Source organism: Artibeus jamaicensis, unplaced genomic scaffold, assembly GCF_021234435.1.
Source record: "Artibeus jamaicensis isolate MK-2021 breed Jamaican fruit bat unplaced genomic scaffold, CSHL_Jam_final contig_354, whole genome shotgun sequence".
In the NCBI taxonomy this organism is placed as follows: domain Eukaryota; kingdom Metazoa; phylum Chordata; class Mammalia; order Chiroptera; family Phyllostomidae; genus Artibeus; species Artibeus jamaicensis.
Window position 1 is genome coordinate 26,219,753 of NW_026521803.1, and position 25,822 is coordinate 26,245,574.

General features: G+C 47.6%; 1 protein-coding gene across 5 annotated transcripts in view; it reads left to right on the forward strand.

Moving 5' to 3' along the window:
- Positions 1-25,822, forward strand: part of SETBP1 (SET binding protein 1) — a 348,007-nt gene that overhangs the window by 19,568 nt on the left and 302,617 nt on the right. For all 5 annotated transcript variants that reach the window (XM_053664235.1, XM_053664238.1, XM_053664239.1 and 2 more), the window contains exon 2: positions 681-1,335. In XM_053664235.1, coding sequence (XP_053520210.1) covers positions 850-1,335 — 486 coding nt within the window. In that variant the 5' untranslated portion in view covers positions 681-849. The remainder of the gene's footprint in view (positions 1-680; positions 1,336-25,822) is intronic.

Here is a 25,822-nt window from a genome sequence, read left to right on the forward strand (position 1 = left end):
TGACAGATTAAATATCTTTTGTGTCAATGGAAATGTTTTTTTAGGGTTGATTTTTCTTTTTTGTTTTCCAGCCTGTGCCTAAACTTTATAGTTGCTTTCAGAGAAGTCAGCTGGACTTGCATAATTGGAGTAATTCCTAATGAAAAGCCATAAGGAAAGAATGGTCAGGACCTTGACCAACTGTCCTTCCTGTGAGGGGACGGGGGAGAGCTTGGCCCAGGCACCTCGGGGGCTGTCATGCTCAGCTTTGCAAACTGTTTTTCATCTGTGCGGGAAGTGGTACAAGAAGTCAACCAAATGCGGTTCCCACAGACCTGAGCATCAACACTTCAGACTTCCCTTTCGTCATGCTCGGGCTTGAGGGTGACTCAGCCAGCTGTGGTTTCAGTTTAAGAAACTTCTTCTTGCTGGTTCCTGGACTGGAGGGCTTGCCTCTCTTGTTTTCCTTGGGTCCACAGCCATACACACTGATAACAGTTCAATGAAGTGACATGTGTTTGTGTGTTGTCCCCTCTGCTCCAGTTGAATCCACGTGGGGATGTGCACATTCTCATCTGATTTCTTTCCATTGGTTTTTCCGACGCCCTTGATGAGTGGGGAAGCGCTTCTGGAACTGAGACTGCTTTGTCTTTGAGGTCATTTTCCTCCCTGCCTCAGTTGATTATCTCTCTCCTTCTCAGTTGCAGATCTGATCTCTTCTGAACACCTCGCCGTGTCTCCATCCTTGGGACTCTGAACCCAGCAGCTGGACCACGTTGTCCTTGGAATTTTGGGTGTCCTCTTTTCTCACCTTCCCTTTCCCCTTTTCCCTTCCCGCTCCTGAGAACTCCTGAAGACTGTAGGATTGTCATGGAGTCCAGGGAAATCTTAAGCAGCTCCCGGCAAAGGGGGAGCGAGTCGGATTTCCTGCCTGTCTCCTCTGCCAAGACCCCGACTGGTCCCGGCTGTGCAGGAGAACCTTTGCTCTCTGCTCCAGGAACTGGGAAGGGGATCCCTGTGGCCGGAGAACGCATGGAGCCAGAGGAAGAGGATGAGCTGGGCTCAGGGCGGGATGTGGATTCCAACTCCAATGCAGACAGCGAGAAGTGGGTGGCAGGCGATGGCCTGGAAGAACAGGAGTTTTCCATCAAGGAGGCAAACTTCACGGAGGGGAGTCTGAAGCTGAAAATTCAGACCACAAAGCGGGCTAAGAAACCGCCAAAGAACTTGGAGAACTATATATGCCCACCTGAGATCAAGATCACCATCAAGCAGTCTGGGGACCAGAAGGTGTCTCGTGCTGGGAAAAATAGCAAAGCCACGAAAGAGGAAGAAAGAAGCCACTCCAAAAAGAAGGTAGGAAGCCCTGTTTTGTAGAATTTTTTGGCCACTTTTATCCTCAATTTCTAAGGGTCTCTTTGCTTATTACTAATTTGCACTAAGTTCTTACTTTACACCATTAGTAGATCCTGTGACTTTAAGTAAAATTACGTGACAAAAACCAGTGTTACTGTAGGCTAATTGATATAAATAAGAGTTAAGTTCCTATGGCATCTCATCAAAGGTGTTGAACTAAATGACTACTCAAGAACCTGCTGTATTTCTGAATTATCAGTATCCTTTTGGGATCCTTAGGACCTCCAGAAGAAATGCAGCTGATATCTTGGTGTAGTGTCCAATTACTATTATTTATCATTATATCTTCTCCCCACCTGAAAAACAATAGCTACTAGAATCAGAAGTCCTGACGTTTCTGTTTATTATATAGCAGCCAGCTGGCTGGATCGGATCTGGCTAAGCCATGACAACATTTTGAGGTCTCTCTTTTGCTTTGATATTTTCACCTGTTCTCATTGTCAAAGAGTAAGATGTTGGAAAATCTTGGTCAGTCAGAACAGTTAAGAAGCATTATAACCATTTCAATGACTACTGTACATCTTTCTAACATAGGTGAGCCTTTCAGTTGACTAAGGAAATCCAGCCTTTGTAATAATTTGGGACTCTTAGAGGGCTGTGAGATCATTATTCTGAAAGCCAGCGAGTGGCAAGCATTCGAACTGGAACTGGAGAAAGAAAAGGGGCAGGTGACTGACTTGAATCTTTGCCTAACACATCATAGAAGTTTAAGACCGGGGTCTTGGATGAACGTATGTCGTTGTCACTCTCCTCCTAGAAGACAACTGTGGATGTAGGAAGCAGTTCTAAAGGTGACTGCTAGTGTCATTTGGTTGAGAAAGAATGGGTCCAGATTCCATTGTATTATTGTATGAGAGGAGTTTGCAGGGAGCTCTTTTCCTTCAGCTGTGAAAGCAGAGGACTGTCCTAGTCTAGAAAGTTTCTGTTTCAGATAACCTTTGGGACTTGTGCATAGCTCGGAAAGGGGGCCTCTTGTTGACAGAGTTTTGGGTTCTAGGTTGTAGGTGTTAACCAGTCTTTGTAACTCTTTCCCCCACATTTTATCATTTATCTGAGCTCTGGCCTTGATGGACCAGCTAAAAATGGAACATGTAAATGAGCCTCTCACCTTTGTAGCCCATAGATAATTTGTAGTATTTCTGTTGCCAGTGGGTTTTGAGAGTTGGAGTCATCATTTCCAGTAAACTGATGGGAATCATGTTCTTTCTTTAGTGTAGGGCTTGTGTCCTTTCTCGTGCTAGGTGTTTTGCCTGATTTGTTGCATTTAAATTCCAAAGACTTGGACCAGAAGAGACTTTCTGGAGCAATCAGTGCCTCCCAGTTGACTCAGACTCTCCTGGTTTTAAAACTGAAACTCCTGCATCCGGGAACCCCTTCCATCCTGGGCACGCTGGGACAGGTGGTCACCTTACTTTAAAACCTGGAACACAGAGGAATCTTTGTAATTATCTTGCTTTTGCCCAGCGTAGAGGTAGTGCCTTCCCCTCCCTCCTGTCCGTTACAGCTTTGCTCTCTGCTTCTCTGTTATAAAACCGAAGGTTATCTGGACACACATGGAAACTTTGGAGGAAACCAGCAGGCAAATACAGCAGCTCAGATCAGGTCCCACGCAGAAAGTGAGGCTCTGCTTCAGAGTCGGGTTTCTTCAGCGTTAGAAATGAGTATCTTTTTCTCTGTCCATTGTGACGGCCAGTTCTTTGTGTGTTGTTGGGTTTTCGTATGAGTGGGCACTCTTGAAAACTGTGGGCACTGTTTTCTCTCCATCTTCATCACTACCAGGATTTGAGCAGCAAATGACAGTTTTGGCTATGAAAATCCAAATTCACTATCCTTTAAAGAGATATAGGTACTTTATATAGGTACTGTTTTTGCCTAAAATCACAAGATTGTTCCCCAAATATGCCTTCGGCCTGTAGGGATGCCCTAGAATAAAACTCTGGAATTTTTGACATGTGGGTGATTTGAAAGCTGAAATGTGCAGTGCATCTCTGTTCTCATATCTGAAATTCTCAGGCTGGTCATTCTCACTCAGAAAGCTGGGTGCTCTTTGTGTGTTTTATTGGAAAGAGGGATAAAATCACTTACTTAAATTTGCAACTTACCAAGTCAGTATTTCTAGAAGCCTCAGCAATTGAGGGGTGAGGGGCAGAAATAAGGGGAAGGGCAGGAATTCAATGAATTATGTTATAAATGGGAATATCTACAAAATTTTTCAGTTGTTAGGATCTTGCTTCATGTTGTATTTCTCCGTCCTCCCTGCATTACCTATGCTTAGAGCTGTTATTTTCCAGAAATAAATGAATAAATTCATTAGTATTGAGTCTTAAACACTTGATGGATGATAGGAAACTTCTGTGATGTCTGTGGAATTAGGATGTTAACTTTATCCGTCTTCCAGTTCCTGTAGTTTTGCAAAGAGGGAGTGAACCAAAGCCAAGGCTGAGATGGAGAGGTGGGCACCCACCTACCGTTTGTGTAGAAAAGCTCAGTGTCTTGAACTTGCAGAATTTACTTATTTGTACGAATGGGACATATGTAATGAGTAGGGAAATGGATGAGGATGGTATTTTTCTAAGCAACAGGTCAATGTCTCACTCTAAAATCCAGTCTTCTGGAACTTCTTGTTTTTTTTTTAAACAAAACAAGCAACTCATTGAAGAACTGCGCGTGGGGTGGGCCCAGGTTCTGTGTTAGGAGCTAGAAAGTAGGCCCCGTCAAACTGGCCCTTGATCTGGTGGAGACGCCTACTTGGGAGTCCCCCAGTCGTCAGTGCTGACTTGGAGCAGGCGCAGCAAAGTGAAGTCCACGGGCCAAATCCAGCCCCCTGCCTGTTTGTGTACAGCCCACAAGCAAAGGCTGGTTGGAAAAAAATCAAAAGAGGAATAATATTTTGTAACACGAACACTTTATGAAATTCAAATTTCAGTGTCCATAAATACAGTTCCTCCTGGCAGTGTGCCCCATCCACTTGCTTACATTTCGTCTGTGGCTGCTTTTGCACAGACAGTGCAGCCGGGTGGCTGTGACAGGGACTGTATGGCCCCCGGAGCTTAAACTAGCTGCTGGTTTTGTTTTGTTTTTTTTGCCCTTCCCAGACCAAAAACGTGTTTGTCAACCCTTGACTCAGGGAAAAGACATAGCATTTCAGGATAACAAGGATTTTTGTCTTACTTGGTTTAGTTTTTAATGATTCAGCCTCTACTTTTTTCTTTTTTACAAACTGATTAATTTCGTTCAAGCCACTGTTTGACAGCCTGAGGCAAAGGCAGCTTATCTTGGATCCCAGTGATTTTCTTTCTCATTGGTTTTTGCACAAAGAATGCTCTGTAGGATAATGATAGCATTCCGTGTATATCATAGCTACTCCTCTGCTAGGGTAGCCCTGTTCTACATGTTCTGCTGCTCTGGGGTGAAGAGATATGTGCATGGCGTCCTCAAGAGCTTCATTTCAAATTTCAAACCTAGGACCAGTCGTCCAGCCTGAGGAGGCATTAGAGATGCGCAGGCGACATGGCTACATAAGTGGTAGGATGTGAAAAGGGAACCATGAAAGCATCATGTCACTGGGTCAGCAGGGCGTGGATTCTGCTAACCAGAAGACTGGTCACTTCCTGCCATGTAAAATTAGGATGACAACTGTAATGCTCTCTGGAAGAGAGTTTATGGTGACTGGGTTTATGTGAGGTTAAGAGCAGCATTTGGTAGAGGATGGAAGGAGTCTCAGAACCTACTCCAGGGCCCCAGAACTGTCCTTTGGACAAGTCCAGCTTGGCAGACGGACTCTGTACGACTTGCTCTTGACCACCCACAGTGCTGCATCTCAGACTTACTCAGGTAAGTGGTGTGATAAGCTTCCTCTCGTTCCCTTCCAGGTCACTCAGAGAGAATGCGAGAAGGTGTCTATAGAAGCAAGTTCAGGCACAGCACCTGAACGTAAAGCTGCAGCAGAGGCAGGTTTTTAAGAGACGCTCAGCTGGGCAGAGATGAACCGCTTTTCCTTTTTGCTGAGGACTTTCAGTGGGAGTCAGGGACACCTATCCAGGTTCAACAGCACCTGGAGAAGGGGAGGAGAGTCCTAGGGGAGCTCCATGCAGTGGCCCAGGGGAGGACATGTGGTGTGATAATGCGCACCCACTGGCCTTTGTGACTTTGGACCTGGACTGTAACCTTGCTGAATCCTCACTTTCCTCATCCTCCAAGTCAAGATGGTAATTTCCCCATGATGTAATCCAATGAGAGATTTTAGGGGGAAAATGGGCAATTACAAAGCATATGTCATAATGAGTAGTTTGATTTGTTGAACTAACTCTCAGACCTTTGCTAGCTGTTTTACATGCATTCACCTTTTTCATTTATTCTTATAACAGCCCTCCCAGGCAGGTATTACTTATTTATAGATGAGGAAATCGAGGCTCGGTTGCTTCAGAAAAGCAGGAGCGGGAATGGGCAAGGCTGGCCTTTGAGGCCAGTTCTCTTAGACTCCAAAGCTAATGTTTCATTCCAGTCATTAACTGACCACACTCGAAAGGGCTCCTTGAAGGTAAGGATCCAGCATGAGGGCATTTCTTCCACACTGTCCCTCAGTAGTTAAGGCAAAAGGACCGTAATCTGGCCTTCTGTCCTTAACTCCACGTGTCTGGAGTGTTTGAGAGAAATGTCAAAGCCTCATGAGTTAGTCTTTTTCCTTTACTGTACTTAGCACTTTTTACTTGCTTTTGGCCAAAATACGACTTCTATTTTCTTTCGTTAGACTTGATCTTCCCTTTTCCTAGCCTCACCAGAGAACCTCTTCCTTGCAGCAGCAAGGGCTTCTGCCTTCCACTCCTCGGGCGTCTGCCGTGGTCTCTGAAACATGCTCAGAGCTCATCCTCAGCGTCCGCGCCTCGCCCCTGCTCATGCATCCACGGCAAGATTCTCGCGTTGTGTTCTGAGCAGTCCTAACCCTCTCTTGGGAAGTTCCATGGGTCGTGCATTTATTTACTCACTCTTTAAACAGCATGCTCCAGGTGTCAAAGTATGGGTAGGAAAAAAAGCCTCTTTCGGTGATGTAGGTGGGAAGCTAGATTGGCATCAGATTGCCCAGAGTGATGACTGCCGAATAAGTACATGGGGTTGCCTTTGATTCTCTCAGTGACGGGAGTGCTCTGCACGCCTTGAACTGGGGAAAGGGAAGGAGTGGGGCCTGGGGAACGCAGTGACAGTGGTGCAGGGCAGAGACTTAAAGGGGGAGAGGTGAAAGGGTAACACGGGCATCAGTGAGGTGCACTGCACTGGGTCCTCCACTTGTCCTGTTGGGTGCTAAGAGGCACTTTTCTCTCTTTATCCTCTATGGTCACAGCAGTTTGGTATGTGAGGGGGCGTTGGGTAGGGGACGAAGGTCAGCTCAGATTGCCTGCCATCTGGCTGCTGAACCCCTTTCCCCCTTCTCTACTCTGGTGGGTGGCCCCGGGTGTCCAACAGGAAGCCTTCTGTCCTTCTTCTGGTTCAGGTGTCCTCCCCTCACCTCATTTTGCCCAGCCCCTTGGTCACTCCTTGCTGCATTGCTTAGCTGAAGGCGTGCCCCCGTTCTTCTGGGGGTGCACCTGTGGTGTTTTGAACTTACAGGACTGTGGGCTTCTTCCTCCATAGCACCCTGCACCAAGGGCAAGGCCTTGCCAGCATTTATTCTCAGGAGGCCAAATTTCTCCTTGTATTTCATTTTTTATTTTCTGTCTACAAATTTTTTTGAAAGCAGTGTATTCCTATTTATTCACCAGAATGGCTGGAAATTTTCTCTTTTGGTAGGTTGTATGTAGCTAAAGCCACACGGAGGGTGGTGAATGACCTTTCACAAAGCATTTGTCTCCACGGGGCAACAGGTACCGTTGACATCTGGAGCTGGAGGCGTGAGGGGCAGAACATTAAACTTGGGGAGAAGAGCCCTGGGCACAGGCTCTGTCTCTGTTATTGACAGTTTCAGCATGAATGCTTCATTTCCCTGGGTCTCAGTGTCTGCCTGTTTAAAAAAAAAAGGAATGATAACAAAACTAGTGTTTGACCTCTGAAACCTTACTTCTGTTCTGAAAAATGGAAACTTGAAGAGCCAGTCTATAGATGTGGCAAGTCTTTCTCTGCAAAAACTGGCTACTCTAAACAACATTGTGACCTCTCTGTGGACCCGCTGTTCCATCATCAGATTGTTTCCTCTTTGACCCAATGTCAAAGGCAAGTTGCGGTGTTGAGCTTAAACAGCCGTGGGATTTCCCAAACCTGGTTCCACTAGGATATTCTGGGAATGTTTGTTTGGTTCCCTGCTTCCATTCTCTCGTTTTTCTTCTGCCTCCTGTGTTTGCGATTCTCTGGGGGTTTAAAGCAGTGTGCAGGCTTTTTCCCTACTGGGTTTGATAATCCCTTGGTAGTTACTTTCTTGGACTTCCCCAAGGAACATTTCTTTGGAGAACTCCGTGCCACTGAAGGTCAGTCTGGCAGTCCTCAAGCAGGAAAACTGCTCTGTTCCGACAGAGAGCCATTCATTCCCCGAAGTGTTCAGACCCCTGGTGAGGAGACCCTGCCCTGGGAGTGGATTTGAGCTCCACTCCCCTGATTCCAAGACCTGGCTCTCTCTGCCTTTGGAGGGAGAGCACCGGCACCGGCACTGGATCCTGGGCTTCCTGGAACCTGAAGTCGGTTACTGAATCTCCTGAAGTGGCTTCCTGAGTGTATGAAAACCACGGATCACAGCAGCACCTCCGTGGTGGTGTCTTGTGGGGACGAAAGTGCCTGTGGGCACTCAGCACACGCCTTGCTCAGTATGCATTGCTCTTATTCCCTTCTTCAGTACGGGCTCGGCCAGGACCAGGCGACCTGCCGTGGTGCTGGGCGCCCGGGAGGCAGGGCTGCCTCAGAAGCCACGTGTTTCCTTAGGCCAGTCCTGCTTTAGCATTGCTCCTGGCCGTGTTGAGTGGAGTTAGCTGAGTGGCAGTGCCCGTGCCTTATTTCTGACTCGTGCACTAGTGCCTACAGAGACGGTATGTCATGAATGCTTCACCTTCTGGGGGGGGGGATCGCTATGGGGATCTATTTAGAGGTGGTTCGAAGATCTTTTATTTCTGTGGCCACTTATCTGCCAAGCCACGGTGGCTGCAGAGCTCTGAGTGTGACTCAGAATGAAAGTTTAAAACCAGTGTCATAAGAACCGTCTAGTGGGGCTCGGGTGGCGTGCCTTCCACCCGCCATGTTTCCGGCCTCTGCAGAGTCATCCCTCCTCCCCCCTCGCCACTCTGTATCCTCAGAAAGTCCTCTCAAAGCTGCATCACCAGTTGACCTGTGGTTATACTTCTTTCTTTCTTTCTTCTTTTTTTTGGGGGGCGGGGTTCATAATAAAAGGCAAGAGAAACAATCCTTGTTTTGTTGTTGTTCTTCTGTACCCCATCCTTTGGTTCTTCTGCTTCCTATGACTTTAAGTTAAAACTCTCCCGCCTTCACGGCACTGCAGTGCAGGGTGTCCCAAGGCATCCCCCCCTGCCTTGCTTGTTCATGAAAATGCTACTGGCTTTGGTCAGGAAGTCATTGAGCTTGGTTAAGGGACCCAAGGCAGAGAGCACAGGGGTGTGGCAGGGGGGGAGCCCGGGCCCCAGCCTTTGGTTCAGACGCCTGAGTGCCTCACTTACGGGAAATAAACAGCACACGGCATTGAAGACTTGTGTCGTAGGAGGGTTTGTTTATCCACAATATGCTAAAAATTATGTGATAATTTTGCACGAACCAAACTATTTTGGGGAAAGGGTTTCAACTTGGATGGCCCTCAGGGTAAAACTTGATTTGGAAGGTGCTGTTAAGGCCCTCGGTGCCCCTGCTGAGGAGAAACCAGTTGCCAGAGGGAGAGGCTACCAGAGGAGAGGGCGGAAGTTCACTGGAACCGGCCCCCAGGAGGCAAACAGACAGAAACAGCACGCAGACACCCACTTGGACTTGCATTTGTACCCAGTGTATTCAGGAGTCTGAATTCCATGCTGGGTGGTGAAGCAGGGAGCCCTCCGTGCAAGCTGAGGCCGCTGTCTGAGCATGTGGGAACACGGACAGCCAGAGCTGCGTGGCGGGCAGGCTTGGGGGTCCTCACTTCCTGCCCTCTGCACTGTAACTAACAGTGGGCTTGCCCTGGGAAGGCAGGGGGTCTCTCTGTACCTCTTGGGTGTGTGTTTTTCTCTGAAGTCCCAGGGTTTTTTTTTTCCCCTGCCTGCCCCTCCTTCCCCAGTCCAACTTCCCTTACCTCCCCGCCAGCCTGTGACCTCACCAGGCAAACAATGGAGGCCTTTATTTACTCTGAAAAGTCCAGGCGGTTCCCACCTTGGTGCCTGGCCCGCGAGGCCATTTGATAATCATCATTAGTATCAAGTGTAGGTTGCTTCAGTGTGTTTGCTAGACCTCGTTTATTGTGTTTTTCCCCTGATCCTCTTCTTTGCCTCCCACGTGTTCCACGGTGCAGGGAGTCAGAGGTGGGGGAGGGGTGGGGCTCCCATGCCTTGCCAACAAGAAGTAATTATTGGCAAATATGAATTTGCCCAGGAGTGTGGGCAGACTTTTATGCTGGGTCGGTTAGTTCACTCGCTCAGTGCTGTGCGTGCGGACCCAGCTCGGGCACCGAGTCCTTTTCCATGCCACACTGTACCCCTGGAGAACCAGCTCGAAGGCGTTGTTTCTCATGGGGAATCACGGGTGGACTGGAGGGAATCTGGTTGTGGTGCGTAGTGGGAATCTCCATGATTTCTCCGGCCATGGCCTTTTTGTGGAGCAAGAAGGCAGAAACTGGTTTGTTAGGGTGTGTGGTTTTATCAGTTTCCTGAACTTTCCAGTCTGCCCTCAGGGTTGCTGCCATCGAATGGGTGGCAGGTTGCTGACCTGCTGGGCTTTGGGTGCTACTGGGTCACGAGGGACAAAATCGGGAGAGTCATAAAGAAGGGGTCTGAGACCCAGGAGACCCATCCATGGAGGACACAGGCTGGAATCTGGCCCTGGGTCAGAAGGCAGGGGAGGGCTGACCACAGAGGCTGTGGGGCCACAGTTGGCTCCCACTTCCAGAACCGTGGACTTCATGGAGGGTCAGGAGTATCTTTTGGAGATACTCAAAGCCATAGAGAGGCTTTTAGTATCTCTATTTCAGCCTCCCTTTACACAAACAAAAGACACCTTCCAAAATGCCTCATAGACAGTTACTCGGCTTCTGTTCCGTGGTCCTCAGGAAGGGGACTCACCATCTCCTGAGGAAGCCCTGGTTTTAGTAAAGCTCCTTCTTCTGTTGTACTAAAGTCATCCTTTTGAAGCCTAAATATTTTCAGTTTCTAAAACTGTTCCTTGGATTCCATGGTTTCCTAATGTTAAACCACCTTGGTTCCTGAGCTAGGAATATTGGCTGGTCAGTGTCCCTCCTAAAGGCATAGGTGGGAAGGGCTCACGGAGCACAGTACCAGAAGGCGTTCTCTGTACTCTGCAGAGCATCAGGAGATGGTTGTCTCCTCTGCTTTAAGCCCAGAACCTTTATTAATAGGACCCCAGGCTATACCAGCTCCCTGGCAACTTCATCATTGTTGGTGTATACTGAACTCAAGGTCAAGGAAACTCTTCAGTTGAATACTCTCATGCTACTTTTGCTGGTCCAGGTCATCACTTCCTACGTACACTGGCTTCTTCGGGGCAAAATGCAGCTGTGTGCATTATCCTTGTCATCATCTCTTTGTGCACACTGGTCAGATGCTCTGGTTCGGGTCTGCCGATGACAGTGGAGGCCTTTAGAAGGCATAGAAATAAGGCCACTTTGGATGTCGAAGTTCCTCTTCTGTGCTTTCTCTAGTGGGGCCTCTCTGGATGGCTCTTCCGCATCTGAGAACCTGTTTTCTCATTTACATGTTGGGCTCCTGGATCTAACTGAAAAGGCTGTTAAAAATGTGTGCTGAATAAAGTTTGTTCTCAGTTAACGGTGGAAGGTCTCTGTAAACAGGAGTTCTGTCTTCTAATACAATATCCACTTATTTCCACAGCCTGTTAAAGAAGTCCTTAGCAGCTCTGTGCGGATAGGGATAGTTCTATGGAAAACCCTCTGCTCTGTCAAAACAGCTTCTGCCTAGTCAGCCCTGTGTGTTTCAGGTTGGTTTCTTACAAACCTCTGAAACCTTTCATCATGCTGCCTGTTTGGGGCTTGCATGCAAATATACTACAGCAGAGCTGAAGTCTAAATTCTACAGAGTTGTAAGTGCCGTGTGGGGTAAAGCGAGATCTTATTAGGAAGTATTGATCTCAGGGGCATTTAGGGAAAAACCCAGGGCAGTGTATAAATGGTCACAACGGGTGTTCCAGAGAGTGCAGAGTGTGGAAAATTGGTAACAACCCTCACATCTGCCCGGCACCTTTACAAAATGTTCACATCCACCCTACTATTGCCTCTTTCTGGTTAGTTCTCAGGAGAGTTCAGTGAAGTAGCTGTTATTCTTGTTTTTATAGACTGAGGAAGGGACTTTGAGGGGTTTTATTTTAATTTTTTTTTTAACCAACTTTCTGGGACTGATGACTCAAGCATATGTAAGGCTGAGAACCATTTTTTTTTTAAGGATTAGGGCAGGTTTATCTCCTTCCAGGCCAGCCTTAATTGCAAAAAACAGAAGAGAAGGCTTGGCTTGCCCCCGGGTTATACTAATTACCAGGAAACGGGAGGGGAGACTCATGCCCTCATCACACCCTGAGGTCTCTGGTCTCTAGCAGCAGGAAGTGATCCCCGAAAGGTGCGCTCTGTATCTGGTCTCGCTGGTACACAGTCAAGTCCCGTGCAGCTCACCTGATGGCTCTGGCCGCATGCCCTTGGCCCAGACCGTGGGTAAACCTGGGTGTTGCAGCTTCATCCTGGGGACCCACAGCCCACTTCTCAGACTGCCCACAGCCTTCTCCCTGCTGGCCCACACTCAGCAGGACACTGTGGAGCTGGGTGTGGTCAAGGAAGGCTGGCTGGCAGGAGGAGGGCTGTAGCACAAGAGGCTCACTGTGACTTACCTGAAAAGGTGGGAGTCAGCAAAGCCCCCCCCCAAAACAAGACGTCGCAAACACTGTCTGTCTTGAGACTGGAAAGGAGGCTGGTTAACCATGCCAGGGTTCTGGGTCTCAGTCTTTCAGTCTTTTTTCAGAATCACTGTCTGTTTTCTCATATTTAACAAAGGATTAGCACTATCTCCCTTCTATGTCACTCTGAAAATAATCTGAGCAAATGGTTGTAAAGTGTTTTTGATAGGTTAGGAGAACAATGGGAATACTGGGTTGGCCAAAAAGTTCCTTTAGGTTTTTTTTTCCCCATATGATGGCTCTAGTAGTGCTTTGTTCTCTTTAATTTCACTTGAAACAATTTTGTTAGATTGCACTGTGGCAGCTATCATATCAGTGTGCATTTTTTTAAAAACGTATCAAAATTGTGAATTTTTGTGCATCCATTTTAATATTGAAGATGGAAGAAGGTATGCGACACTTTTGGGATATTATGCTTTATTATTTCAAGAAAGATAAAAATGCAACTGAAACACAGAACAAAGATTTGTGCAGTGTATGGAGAAGGTGCTGTGAACGATCGAATGTGTCAGAAGTGGTTTGTGAAGTTTCTTGGTACTATTGACATTTTGGCCAAATCATTCTTTGCTGTGGGGCTGTCTTATGCACTGGAAGATGTTTAGCAGCAACTCTCTACCTTCTGGAAGCCAATAGAAGAAGATAGCTGACATAGTCAAAATATCCAAATCAATGAAGTTATTTGTGAAAATGACAAATGCATTTTTTACTTTATGGAGAAAACTAAATGGACTTTCTGACCAACCCAGTACAAGGTGCTGTTCTGTCGTGCTGGTGTACAGTAGATTCCTGATGAACTATAGTCTCTAATTAAACTTTTCCATTGCTCTTCCCACCATCCCCTCACTCAGTGGCCTCTGCCTTCGCCTGCTTTGAATAAAACCCCCAGACTTGGCTGTGACGAGCAGCAGCTGCGGGTTGGGAGCGGTCAGCAGCCTGGTCCAGATACCCGCCACATGGTGTAATTGCCCTTTGTGAAATTCTGGGGTGAGAGGTCAGCTCTCGGTGCCCATCTTTGTCACTTCTCAGTCATCTGTATCCTGGTGGCAGTTGTGTTATCCCGGCATCCTTCCCCTGCCCCCACCTCACCCCCCCCAACTCATGGAGCCCAGGAAAAAACCATCTGCTGAGTTGGCTTTCAGAAGATTTTTTTTTTAAATACCAATTTCCCTTTGTTCCAAGGCAACCTCCAATCAGAGCTGGGGTCTGCCGGGTTTGGTGAAAGGCTGGTGTTGTGTTCCGTGCTCCCGGAGGAAAGGTTGTCCACTTGCTTTTCTTTTTGATTCGATCCCCTGCCATTCTGCAAGGGAGTCAGAGGTTGCAGCTGCCGCTGTCAGCTGTAAAGGGGGGACCCCCTTGTTTAAGAACGCGCGCATTAATCCTTTGGCAGGGGGAGAAAAAAAAAACAAAACAAAAACAACGCAGGGAAAATAATTAAAACCATCACTAACAAAAGTCTTTCTTCCTATTCCCATATCATCCCATAAGTCACATAAAATCCCGTCAGTGGCTTACGCTCAGGCCGAGCTGTCGTTGGAGGTTTGTTGGAAGCGTCGTGGTGTCCAGCCTCTTGTGTTTTCTGGCTTCCTGTTGGAGAGTCCGAAGTGTGTATCAGAAGCTTCAGAGAATCATTCTTTGATGGAAAATTCAAATCGCAGAGGAAGGTCGTCGGCTGTCAGGCTGCTTTCCTGGATACAGCAGCGACCATCACCTTGGTACTTAGGATGGCTGAGACCTTTGCCAGCCACTGGACACGTATTGTCTGCTCAGTCCTCCCCACAGCCGTGGTGGAGATATTATCATCCCCACTTTACAGAGGCATGAACTGAGGCACGGGGACCTCCAGGTGCTCATCGCAGAGTCAGGAAGCTGTGGTCCCAGCATGCCTACCCTCCGAACTCTGAGGCAGCTGGCTCGTGGCTTCTCACATAGAACTTAGGATGGGAGCCAGAGATCCTCCCCTTCAGGCCTACCTTCTGGAAGATCTGTGGGCAAGGTGCTATCTTAAGGCCTCTGTTTCTCCATCTACAAAGCTGCAATCGAAGTAGCTAGATGCCAGGGAATCTAGAGAGACAGTGGTTCAAATATCATGAAATCTGTGTGAACTCTTCTGTCTCTGAAGCTAGTGCTTTGGTCCTCTTTTTCTGTCATTTTCCACAAAATGAGTAAAAATCCTCTCAGCAGATTTACGAGATGCTCTGACACAGCCTCTCAAGTTATCCTCAGCTTTGCGAACAGAGCGCCCTGCAGGCCTTGCGGGGTCCACCCTCGCTACACCCGTGCTCCCATCCTTATTCAGTGTCCTTGTTAGGGGATGAGCCTTTACAGGCAAAAGGCGTGTCTTGCTCCTTCATGGTGATGAGAGGGTCAGCAAGTGAACACATGCTGAATTCCAAAGTTGGTAAAAACGTATACATCTATAAAGCTGGTTTTGAACTTGCCATCTTCTCCCTCTTCTCACTGTTGGGCTGGAACTGTGATGAAAAGCATCGGGGGACCCGAGGACCCTCCTAGGATGGAAGATTAAAATAAACAACAGAAAGACAGAAAGGCTGACAGCTTTTTTTTTGCTTCCTCTTGAGGATTTAGAAATTTTCTAGATAACTAACTTAAAATGTATGTGTTGATTGTAGTATTTTAAAATGCATTGTAGGTCCCTATAAATATGGCCCAGAAGAAATGTGACTTTATCGAGCTAGAACTCAGCTTTGATCCTAAAACTACCTGATAGAACCCTTGTTCAGCACCTTTTCTGAAATAAGGTAATTTTTACTGAATGGTGTCTCCTTTTCTTCACTTTCTAATACACTGTAGGCATGAAAACAAGTCTCGGCTGAAGCAGTTGCAGAGAGAGAGAAGACAGCCTGTAGGTACATTAGAATAGGTGAGGGAGGTTGTCAGGCTATAGGTCGGTGTCAGGCTATAGGCTATAGGGCCATAGGCAGGCAGTGGGCCTGGGGTCAAGTAGAATTGTTCCCATGCTCATTTCTGCAAATTGATCCAGGCTACGCTGTGGCCTATCCAGGGTCCTCTGTAGAGCTTGGTTTCACCGAGGCTGCAGATTGCAGAAATGGGGGAGCAGGAGGAAGTAAGAAAGGGGGAATATTGATGCTGCAGCTGCTGGACCCGAGAAAGATGCCCTGAGGAAAAGTGAGTGACAAAGCTAAGTTGAGCGGAACTTGGGTGCCTCTACTGATGCCGACTGTCCCACTTACAGTGATCTTTTTGTTCTGTATCATTCATTCCTCATTCATTAATTTACACATTAATTTAATCAGAGGTGTCTTCTTCAAGAACTGTGTACTGCATGCCAGACACCACTGTGAAGATACAGCTGGGCATTGCTCTCTAAGTGGTCCAGGTGGCGTAATGTGGTCTCTCTGAATTGCGAGGTCCACTGGAGGAGGAACTGAGACAGAGAAGCTTTTCCATAGCATCTCAACTAGGAAGAAGGATGTCAGAATTCTCAAAAAATACCTTGTAGTTGACTGGTTGATTTGATTGAATGATAGGGACTGTCTGTGGCTACTTAGAAGAAAGACAAGAAGCACCTCGAAGCAGAACAAAATGAGATGTGACTTGAACATGTCCATTCTGATAGACATGCGTGACTTTATGGTGCTGATGGACTTATTCGATGGGATGTCCTTGAGATTTCATCATAGAGAGTGGAAGACAGAATAGCCAGGTTGGCTGGAAACCTGAGACATGATGGCATACATTTTAGCAGAGGGAGCAGAATCCAGGAAGAGAAGAGAAGTGGGGCAAATCAGGGCAAGGGTGAAGACGTGAGAGCTAGCTGCCCCCAGGGGCAGGAGGAAGGGACAGCATCTGAGAGAAAAGGTCTGCAGGGGGTGGAGAGCAGGAAAATCCCATGTGCTTATGGACTGAGTCAGCATTTAATGTCAGGGGAAAGGAGCTGCCTCAGAAAGGCTCCATCAGCCCAGGTGACCTTTGCAGAGGGGGAATGGAGCCAACTAGAGGAACAGCGGGTTCTGCTGGAGAAGCTCGGCCTGTGGTCCTGGACCCTCACTGCTCCCCTCCAGGTACTGGCGGCTTTCAGCGGGTATGGAAGCCACTGCTGGTCCTTTTGAAGGGCAGCTGTCTATACAGGTGGGCTTAGAGAGTGCCTGCCATGGGCTGGACCAGCTGTGCCCCACCCCCCCTCCAGGGAGGAGCAGGTGCTGAACTTCTGGATGCTTTCCTTCTGGCTTCAATCCTGAATGACCACTGACCTTTGCTCCCAATTCGAAGCCTGCAGCAGATTCCTGTGTGTCTGGGCCTGACTGGGAGCAGCAGTGACTGCTTCTGCTCATTTCATTTACCGCACGGAGATAATTGCTGGTCTGTGGAGCTTCTCTTTTTCAGAGCAGGACAGCCCAGCTGGGGCAAGGGGCAGGGTGGGGGGTTCAGCCTGCAGGGAGTGGAAGCAAAGAGCTGGAGGGGAGGACAAATATTTGAGGACTGGATCCAGATCAACTCTGCAGAGTATCGGAGGACATATGTTCTTCTGCTGTTATGTTTCTCTGAGAAGTTCTGTCTAAGGAGGTGGCGCGGTGCTCAGTGCACGTATGTCTGTGCATTCACGTGCATGTACGGCCTCTGGGGAGACAGGTACTGCGTATGATGTAATCGAGACCTGAGGAGCAAGAGAAGTCGCCTCTGCCTCTGGCCGCCTGCCCCTTGTTCTTAGGGGTCACAACTTTTCTTGTTTTTTAATCCTCACCCAAGGATATGTTTTTATTGATGTTAGAGAAAGAGGAAGGGGGAGAGAGGGAGTGAGAGAGTAACATTGATCAGTTGCCTCTCATACAGGCCCTGACGGGGGATCGAACCTATGACCTAGGTATGGGCCCTGACTGGGAATTGAACCCGAAACCTTTTTGGTGCACAGGATGATACTCCAACCAGCCGAGCCGGGGTTTAGGGGTCCCATCTTGAAATGAAAGCAGTGAAACAGAAGATCACAAAGTCCTGCCTGATTCCGATGTTTCAGGAAACCACTATGTAAATACTGACTTATACAGCTAGGTGTTTACACCTGTGTGACAATGGAAAAATATTAATACATGTACATGATTTTAACTGATCATCAGTATAATCATGCGTATTTTTGAGTAGCTGCCTGTACTTATTTTAGGGAAAAAGTAAACGTATTCAGCCACACTTAACATGAATGAAAGAGGACTAGGAGGGAAAGAGGAGAAAAATCACACATACACCGGAGTGGGTGAAAGAGTACAGAGCCATCACTCTCAATTTGTAGGAACTTGTCTGGTCTCCATGGAAACCCCCAGCATCCTCTCTTGGGGGGTTTAAGCCCAAGCATGATGCTCATGTTGTCCCAGGTGCGGGGCTATGTGAGGAGGCCTGGCAGGGACAGGTGGAGGGGACGGAGTGCTCATGGTGTGCCTTGGTTTACCTGGAAAGTCTGCAATGCAGAGAAGCGTTGGTGGGGCTGATCGGTGAGATCTGACTTTCCCCTGAGGGCTGTGTGACGAGTGTACTCACCCACTCCAGCACTGGGGAGAAGAGGGTGGGGAGTGTGCGGAGAGCTGCTTTAGAGTGTGACAGTACAGCCGCGCCGGAGAGAGGTGAGCCCAGACTTGGACAAGGAGTGAGGTGGACTGCAGCCCCCAGGGAGGAGCCACCGCCCCTGACGAGGCCCAGGGAGCCTGCAGGCTGGTGCAAAGGAGTGGCCTCGAATCCTTTGATTCCTGAGACTTAGTCACTTTCTTAAGATTTCATTGATTCATTTTCTTGAGAATTCATAGGCATCCTACTAACACTTAGGAAAAGCTGACTGGAAAGTGCCTGGGGTGAAGAAGAGCACCAAGGTCCCCAATCCAGCCTTTTACCTTGAAGATTTCTTTCTGCTAGTGATGCCTGGAGCCAGAATGCCAAAAGGAGGGAGTTCATTATGTCCATCGTTTCCCTGTGATAATCCCAAGGTTTAGTTTCTGCAGGTTTGTTGCCCACGATATGGGGAGTTCTGATTCCACCTGGTGTGTTCATTGTCTGTTTCCGGTGTGTTTGGTTTTCTGCTCTGCTTTGCCACCCAATTTTTTTCTAGTTTTAAATTTTTATTGAGTTTATTGGGGAGACAGTGGTTAATAAAATCATACAGGTTTCAGGTATACAATTCTACAATGCATCATCTATATATTGTATCATGTGTTCACCACCCCAAGTCAAGTCTCCTTCCATCACCATTTATCCCCCCTTTACCCCCTTCTTCCCTCCCCTCACCCCCTTCTCCCTCTGGCCACCCCATTCTTCTGTACTGCTGGGTCCTTCAGCTCTGCATGGGACTCAATAAAACCCACCTTTTCCACCTCGTCTCCAAACAAGGCTTTCCGGAGAGGGATGGGGGAAGCCAGCATCCTTTTGCTCCCACCATCATCTCCTCTCAAAACTTTCTTAACCACTTTCAACGTGACCCATTCGTACACAAGGTGGAGGAACAAGTTGCACTTTTTTAGTGTTAGGAAGGAACAAAAAAATGCACATGGCCAAGATGTGGAATTTCCCTCACTTTTGGATGGTGGGGTACAGAGCAGTGGTGTGAAAGAACGCATTAGTTATGGCAAATCTTGTTAGTGGCCATTGTGAGCAGAGAAGCTAAGCCATCTGTGGCCACTTGCAAAATTGTTCCTTGTTTGTTCAGACTCCCCACCGAAGCAAATCTTTGTGGCTTCTGATAATTTGCATACTGTCACTTGTTTGCCAACTGGAGGGTGTCTGGACATGTGTGTGTGAGAGGGCATCTGTGTGGACATGCATGTGTGCCGAAAAGGGCCCAGTGTTGGTATGCCATTGAAATAGGTATCTGAAAGCCTGGCTTTCACTGGTTCTGGGCTGAGGAGGGGAGGGAGGGGCCCTGGGAGACCTTGTTTGTATTTCTTTTGGACATCCGTAGGCAACGTCTCCAGTTGACTTTTTGTGTTTCCATCTCTTAGTCCCCAGAGTTCCCTGCTGCCCTGATTTCTCTACCATCTTTGCTTCATCTTCTAAGTTCTTAATTGGAGGTATGTGTCCTGTAAAAGGCAGAACCTGTTTAGAGTAGCTCACCACCTAGATGTAAGCTAAGAGAGGTGTCTTGGGGTCATGTGTATGTGCCGTCAACATGACCACATGGTGCTGTGTCAGAGATACTGTTGTTTCACATCTGGGTATTCTACAAGTGTTTACAGTGGGCCTGCTGTAGACACATGGCATTTGGGTGCTGTAGGGGGTCTAAAGACCTCCATCACCTCTGACTTCAGGGAGTTTCCATGGAGTAGAAGTGATATATGATGAGCAGTGTATGCCTGAGCAGTGTATGCCTGGTGGATGGGAGGAACAAAGTTCTGGAGGTCTGGAGTAGAAGGATTGCTCATTGTGGTCCAGTGGCCACTGAGGGCTTTGTGTTGGAGGGTGTATGAGCGACATAAGACTGCGAAGGTGAGTGGTCAGGAGGGCTCTAATGCCAGACTTCCAGGGCATCCAGGCTGGCTAAAGGTAATGGCAAATGCCGGTCTGCAAAAATTAGGCAGCAGAAATGCTCCTTCTGCTTATCATCACAACATCCTACAAGAAGAGTGGCATAATAGAATAAAATTTGGGGACAGAGTTGGAATCCTTCTGTGTTTATTTCTAATAGCACTAATAATTTATTCTCTCTGTGACATTGACAACTTATTTGGTCATACTGTACCTTAATTTCCCCTTTGGAAAAAGAGCATCCTGTTCTCTCCTCCTTCTCTTCCTCTCACGTGCTCTTGCACCAGGCAGACTAGAAAGAAAGTTGGCGCTTTCATCTCATGGGAAGACAGCCTTTGTACTCTAGGGCGGTGTTCTCCGTAGCGCTCTGAGAGGGTCAGAGTGCTTCCCGTTGTTTGATGGGTACATACAAAGAATATGAAAGTTGAAAGAGACCTTGAAGATCATCACAGATGAAGAAACAGAGTCTAGATCAGAGATGTCTCATGATTTGTCCCGATCATGTGGCCAGTCAGGGACAGCCTGGAAAAAAATATATCCTTTCTAGTTGTCACGGTGCTGGGTGCTAAAAAAAGAGCCAGGACACTCAATCGCGTGGCCAGTCACTGCCACTGCCTGTTTACGTGGCCCATCTTATTCCAGTTTGGCACTTCTCTCTCGAACCCTCCTGAACCCACATGGCTTTGCCCAGGAGAATCGGATAAAGGATTCTTTTATTCCCAGCTGCCCTGCGTAGACAGCATTCAGAGAAGAGGGGCTGGCAAGGGGGGTGGGGAGGGGAGAAAACATTGCTCTTTCAATACAGTCCTGACATGAAAGCCGCACTGATGGGCACTCTGAGAACCCAGCTAAATAATGGCCACAGCCAAGACAAAGGATAAAACTGACCCACTAGTTATGTGGTTACTTAAACATGATTTACCCTGGATAATGCTGGCTGGGACCTGGGGTCTCGTTTGTAACAAGCTAAGAGACAGCACCATTAATTACTTGGGAAGGAGTGTTGTCAGACCGCAAACTAGTCCTGGCAGAAGAAAAGGTCCTTAGGTACCTTCAGTCTTCCCCATGTTCTTCAGATACTCAAAGACACAGACATGGCAGAGCTCACACAGTGAGGGCACAGGCAGGGTGGGGAGATGGTGAGTGATAGCAGTCTCAGAGTAGGATGGGCGAATGTGTGTGTGTGTGTGTGTATATATATATATATATATATATATATATATATATATATATATATATATATATTGGGGATAATTAGCCAGAGCTGGGGAAGTTGCAGTGATTGGGAGAGGGTGGGGCAGAGTTTTGGGAAAGAACTCTCCTGCGATTTGGCTGAATGTGAAGTCAGCCAGGAGCTCTCCCTCCTCGCTGCCCTGGTGGACACGATTGCCACCATGTGTGGTGCATCCGACAGCCAACCCTGAGCCTGTGATGCCCACCTGACAGAGTGAGGGTGTGGGGCTGAGGAGCAAGCTAGAGCTCAGAAAAGTCTCCGAAGGCAGAGAGAGGCTGGGAGGCTGCAGTTAGGCTGCTCAGAATGGGAGCCCAGTCGCACGAGGTGTCCCATCCACCGTGATGTGCACATTGTTCTCACCATCTTTTGACCCCGCAAGCAAATGCCAGCAGAGTTCTTAACTCGAACTGCGTCAGGGGTGTCCCCGTATCTCCCTTTGCTCTCACAAGGCAGCCTGAGAACTCAGCTCTGGGTTGGAGAGTCTGAGCCGGAAAGATGAGAAGGTGAAGGCTGGAGGATTTGAAGAGGGCAGGGGCAAAGGTTAAAAGAGAAAGGTTAGCAGCAGGCAAGGGTCCAGGATTGAAATATTTGCTGAAGTCTGACAGGCAACAGAATAGAGGCAGACAAGTGGCAAATTCCTATTTTCTCCTCTAATTGAGGAAATATTTTGAGCGGAATTCAGTCAGACTACATAATGAGTGCGGGAGGAGGCTGGAGGTGGAGAGAGGGGAGATGAGTGAGAGCGTGTTATTAAATTTTCCCTGGAAGCCAGTCACTCCAGAGTCCTCTTCTTTTGGGTAGCACAGCACGCATTTCCTCACTGACACCTTTGGCACATGAATCCAGACGACCAGCTGTAGACGGAGGGGTTAGTAGCTGACCGTAGGCGTTAGCATCAGGTACGTGATGGTAACCTCTCAGGGTGGGCGGGTACGTAAGTATGTGTTTCCAACACAACCCGAGACCTTTGATTCATTGCTGTTGCCATTGGTCTCCTTCAACACCTAAATCTTGCTGTCACTGTGCCTCTCCACCGTTCGTGATCCTTTCACATCACCTTGTATTTGAGAGAGAATACACAAAGCGATTACAGGTCTGGCCGTCGCAGGGCACTGGTTTCCAGGGGGTTGCCCTGTGCTGCCCTAGTAACCGTGCAGTGGAGCTGGGGTGCTGGGTGTGTGAAGAGCCCAGTCTGGGTGTGGGGAAGCAGTGAGGAAGCAAAGCGGATGTTGCTTGACTCAGCCATCCCCAGCCGCCCCTCCTCCTTGCTCTGCCCTGCCTGCGCTTGCTGGTGAGAAAGGTCTGCGTGGTTCAGGAGTGCAAGTTCACCTAGGTTTCCAAGCTGATGGTGGCCGCACTGATGCTTGGTTCATGAGGACCTACAGGAATTGCAGGAGCGTGGGGCTGGGGTCCTCTTGCACAGGGGAGCCCACATAAATCAAGCGACATCCCTGTGGAGCTTTGTGAGACTGTGGCGGAGCTGGGACCCTGTCCCACTGACTCCCCAGCTGGCTGTGGGGCCACTGCCACCTCTTTCAGGAAGTGATGACTCAGATTATTTTCTTCACTATCTCTCACCACCTCCTCCCCTCCTCCATTTTTCTTCCCACAGCCACCAGAGCCAAAAATAGACCAAAGTAATTTCAAGTTTAGGCAATATCCCTTTTTACTCAGAAATCTGTGGTTACTGCAGGGTGCTAGGCTGGGGGTGGGGATGGGGGCATGAGAACTTTCAAAGGGGGTGGGCTTCTCCTGGCTCTCAGGTACCAGGAGAACATGGAAACTGAATAGCTTCATAGAACCCTGCACAGGTCTCTGAAAGACTCCTTCCACTCTGGCTTTCTTTAGTTTGTAAGTTCAGAAGGGAATCTTCTCCCTGCCAGCACAGGGACGATTTTTAAAGTGTCAGGAAATGCTTACACAAGTTTTCAGCTTCAACAACTAATTTATGTGAGTCATAACAATTTGTAAGTGGCATTTCAGGCTCCTGAATTTTATTTCCACTAATCCTAGATACACATGACTTTCTTTTTTGAGGAAGGTATACACCTGGCTTTGTTGCAGGGACTAAAATTGGAAATCACTGGAAGAAATTGTGAATAATAAATAATAACTGTCATCTCTTAAATTCTATGTGTTAGACGCTGAGTCAAGTAAGTCCTTCACAAACAGATTTATGTGTAACAACTCCAAGAGGTCTTATTCTTCCCATTCTGCTGATGAGCAAACCGGGGCGTTGGAGGTTGCATAGCTTGCAAAGTGGCCCAGAGCAAATGTCTAGGAGAAGCCAAGTCAGTCTGATTTGGAAGTTTATACTCTTAACTGAAGATATATAGGTCTTCTCACTTGCAGTATAGAGGCCCTGGACTGTAATAATATTGTTTTAAAATTTCATCAAGTGTTTGATTCCAAATGGCCCATCCTTTGTTTTATTACATTTTTACACTGTTTTTACACATACTTCGAGCCACGCAAACTGTGTGCTCCATCACATGATTTGTTTTTAGAATAACGTGGGGAACAGCCCATGAGGAGAGCCAGCCATGCTCCCGGTCTGGTTTCTGCTTTCACCTTCTGGGCTCAACTGCAGAGATGAAGCCCTTCACCACTGGTCTCCATGGGGAGGAGGGGCGGGCTCTGGACAAGATGCCTGTTAAAGGAGCTTGGGAAGTTTAACGCGCTATCCAAGTGCGAGAAAAGAGTATGTTAGCAGCTTTGTTTTTCCTTTCTTTAAAAAAACAGTCTAAACATGCTTCGACCTTACTTTTCAGGCCCTTCTCTTTGAGATCTTTTTCTAGAACGTTTGTTTGGGTAACTAGAATGAAGCGCACGTGCCGGAATGTGTGAGCTCTAGGAGTTGAACTGTTTGGTTGGCACGTGTGTAAAAGTGTGTGTTTGCGTGTGTGTATTTTGACACCTAAACAACCACAGTCGTTTAAGGTTTTACTGTCACTGTCCTTATTCTTGTCACCCATTTGGGGGTAAGAGATGATGAAAAATGGTATCAGTGGAGGCTTCTATCTCTAGGGCCTTCTCATCCTTTACTTGTCGTGTAAAAACATATTCTAGATATTTTGCTGAACATCTTGTGTGGGTGATGAAGACACATTCGGATGAGATCCTGAACTTGCTGCTCTAGAGGCAGCCCGGGCATCCAATGGCTGCCCCTCCCCCATTCAGTCCCGACCAGGGTAGCGGAGAGGCAGACCCCCTCCCTCTGTGTGAGCCCTGGAGGAGGTGGCCGGCTGTATGATTTGAAGCATCAAGAATGTTCTCTCCACCAACAAGAATAATGGGAGCGACCCCTCTTAGATCTTCACCAAGCACTCAGAACACCTTAAAGTGAAATCCTCACCACCGTCGTGAAAGGAGATTCTCACAGGTGGAGGGGACCCGTGCTGGTCTTCCCGGCAGACACTAAGCCCCGTCCTCTGTGCTTTGTGAGGGACCTCGTGGTGGTTGAATCGTTCTGGGCTCAGATGCCGTTTTCCTGTTGCATCAAGGTATGCCTTTTTGTAGCCTTACCGAATCCTAACACACAGAAGCTGTGTTAGAGAGTGGATGCCATTTCTCGAGACCCCAAACTGAAACCCAGGTCAATTGTAGCTCATAAGAACAGAGACGTGATTTGAGGGGAGGTTCTTAGAAGTACCCTTCATGCATTCCCTTGTTTGTTCCGCTGTCACTTACCGGGTTCACTCTAAAGAATTAATGAAGGCTATCTCAGGAAGAAAAGCAAAGTCTTCTCTCATTTAAGACTCATTACGGAGAAATACACTAATTCTGAGAGACTGAATAATTCATGTCTTGTCTATTGTGATCGCTTTAGCACAGCTTGGCTACTTTATTCAAATTCTTGTGTTGTCCTGTCTGATTTATTTCACATACCAGTGCAATCGGGATGTAAAGAGGAGAAATGTTTCGAAGGTTCAGTGGCAATGCAGTATCAGAAATTGGTGGTTCTCGTCACTGGCCATATCCCTGGATATTATCATATCTGTCTGCTAAATTTACTTGCACGTTCGGGAAAAAGTCACTGCTTTGCTTCAAATGCAAGCAGTCAGATTTAAGGTGCATCTGGGTACCTGTTTATTAATGTCCCATAGTGATCATTTGTTTGTCCCACTAACATTTGATGAGTTGAAATTCTGAGGAGTCATCGTCCTCGGTGTTAAGAATATAAAAATCAAAGAAGACACATTGTGTTCCCTCAAGAATCACACAGACTTGAGTGAGATAGGCAAATGAAGTGGAAATTACAAAGGCATGTACTAAATAAATGCAGTGAACAGAAACAATGACCCTCTGAATCATGTGGGGTCAGGGCGAGAAATCTTCAGGGGAAAAGCCCTGGCAGCAAGTTTCGAAGAATGAAAGGAGTCCCGTGGACTAAGAAGGAGAGATGGACTTTCCAGGAGGAAAAATGGGCACCAGCAAAGGCTTGGGTTAATGATTGGATTAGCAACCCAGAATGTGTTGGGAGCAGGTCGGAGGGCGGAGCCTCGGGCAGAGTGCATATAAGAACCACCTGATATTTATTGGCTCCTTTACTGCGTGCTAGGTAGAGTTTTAAGCCCTTCCCATTGGTGTCTGAGGTAATGCCCATACAACCCTAGGAAATAGGTACCGTTA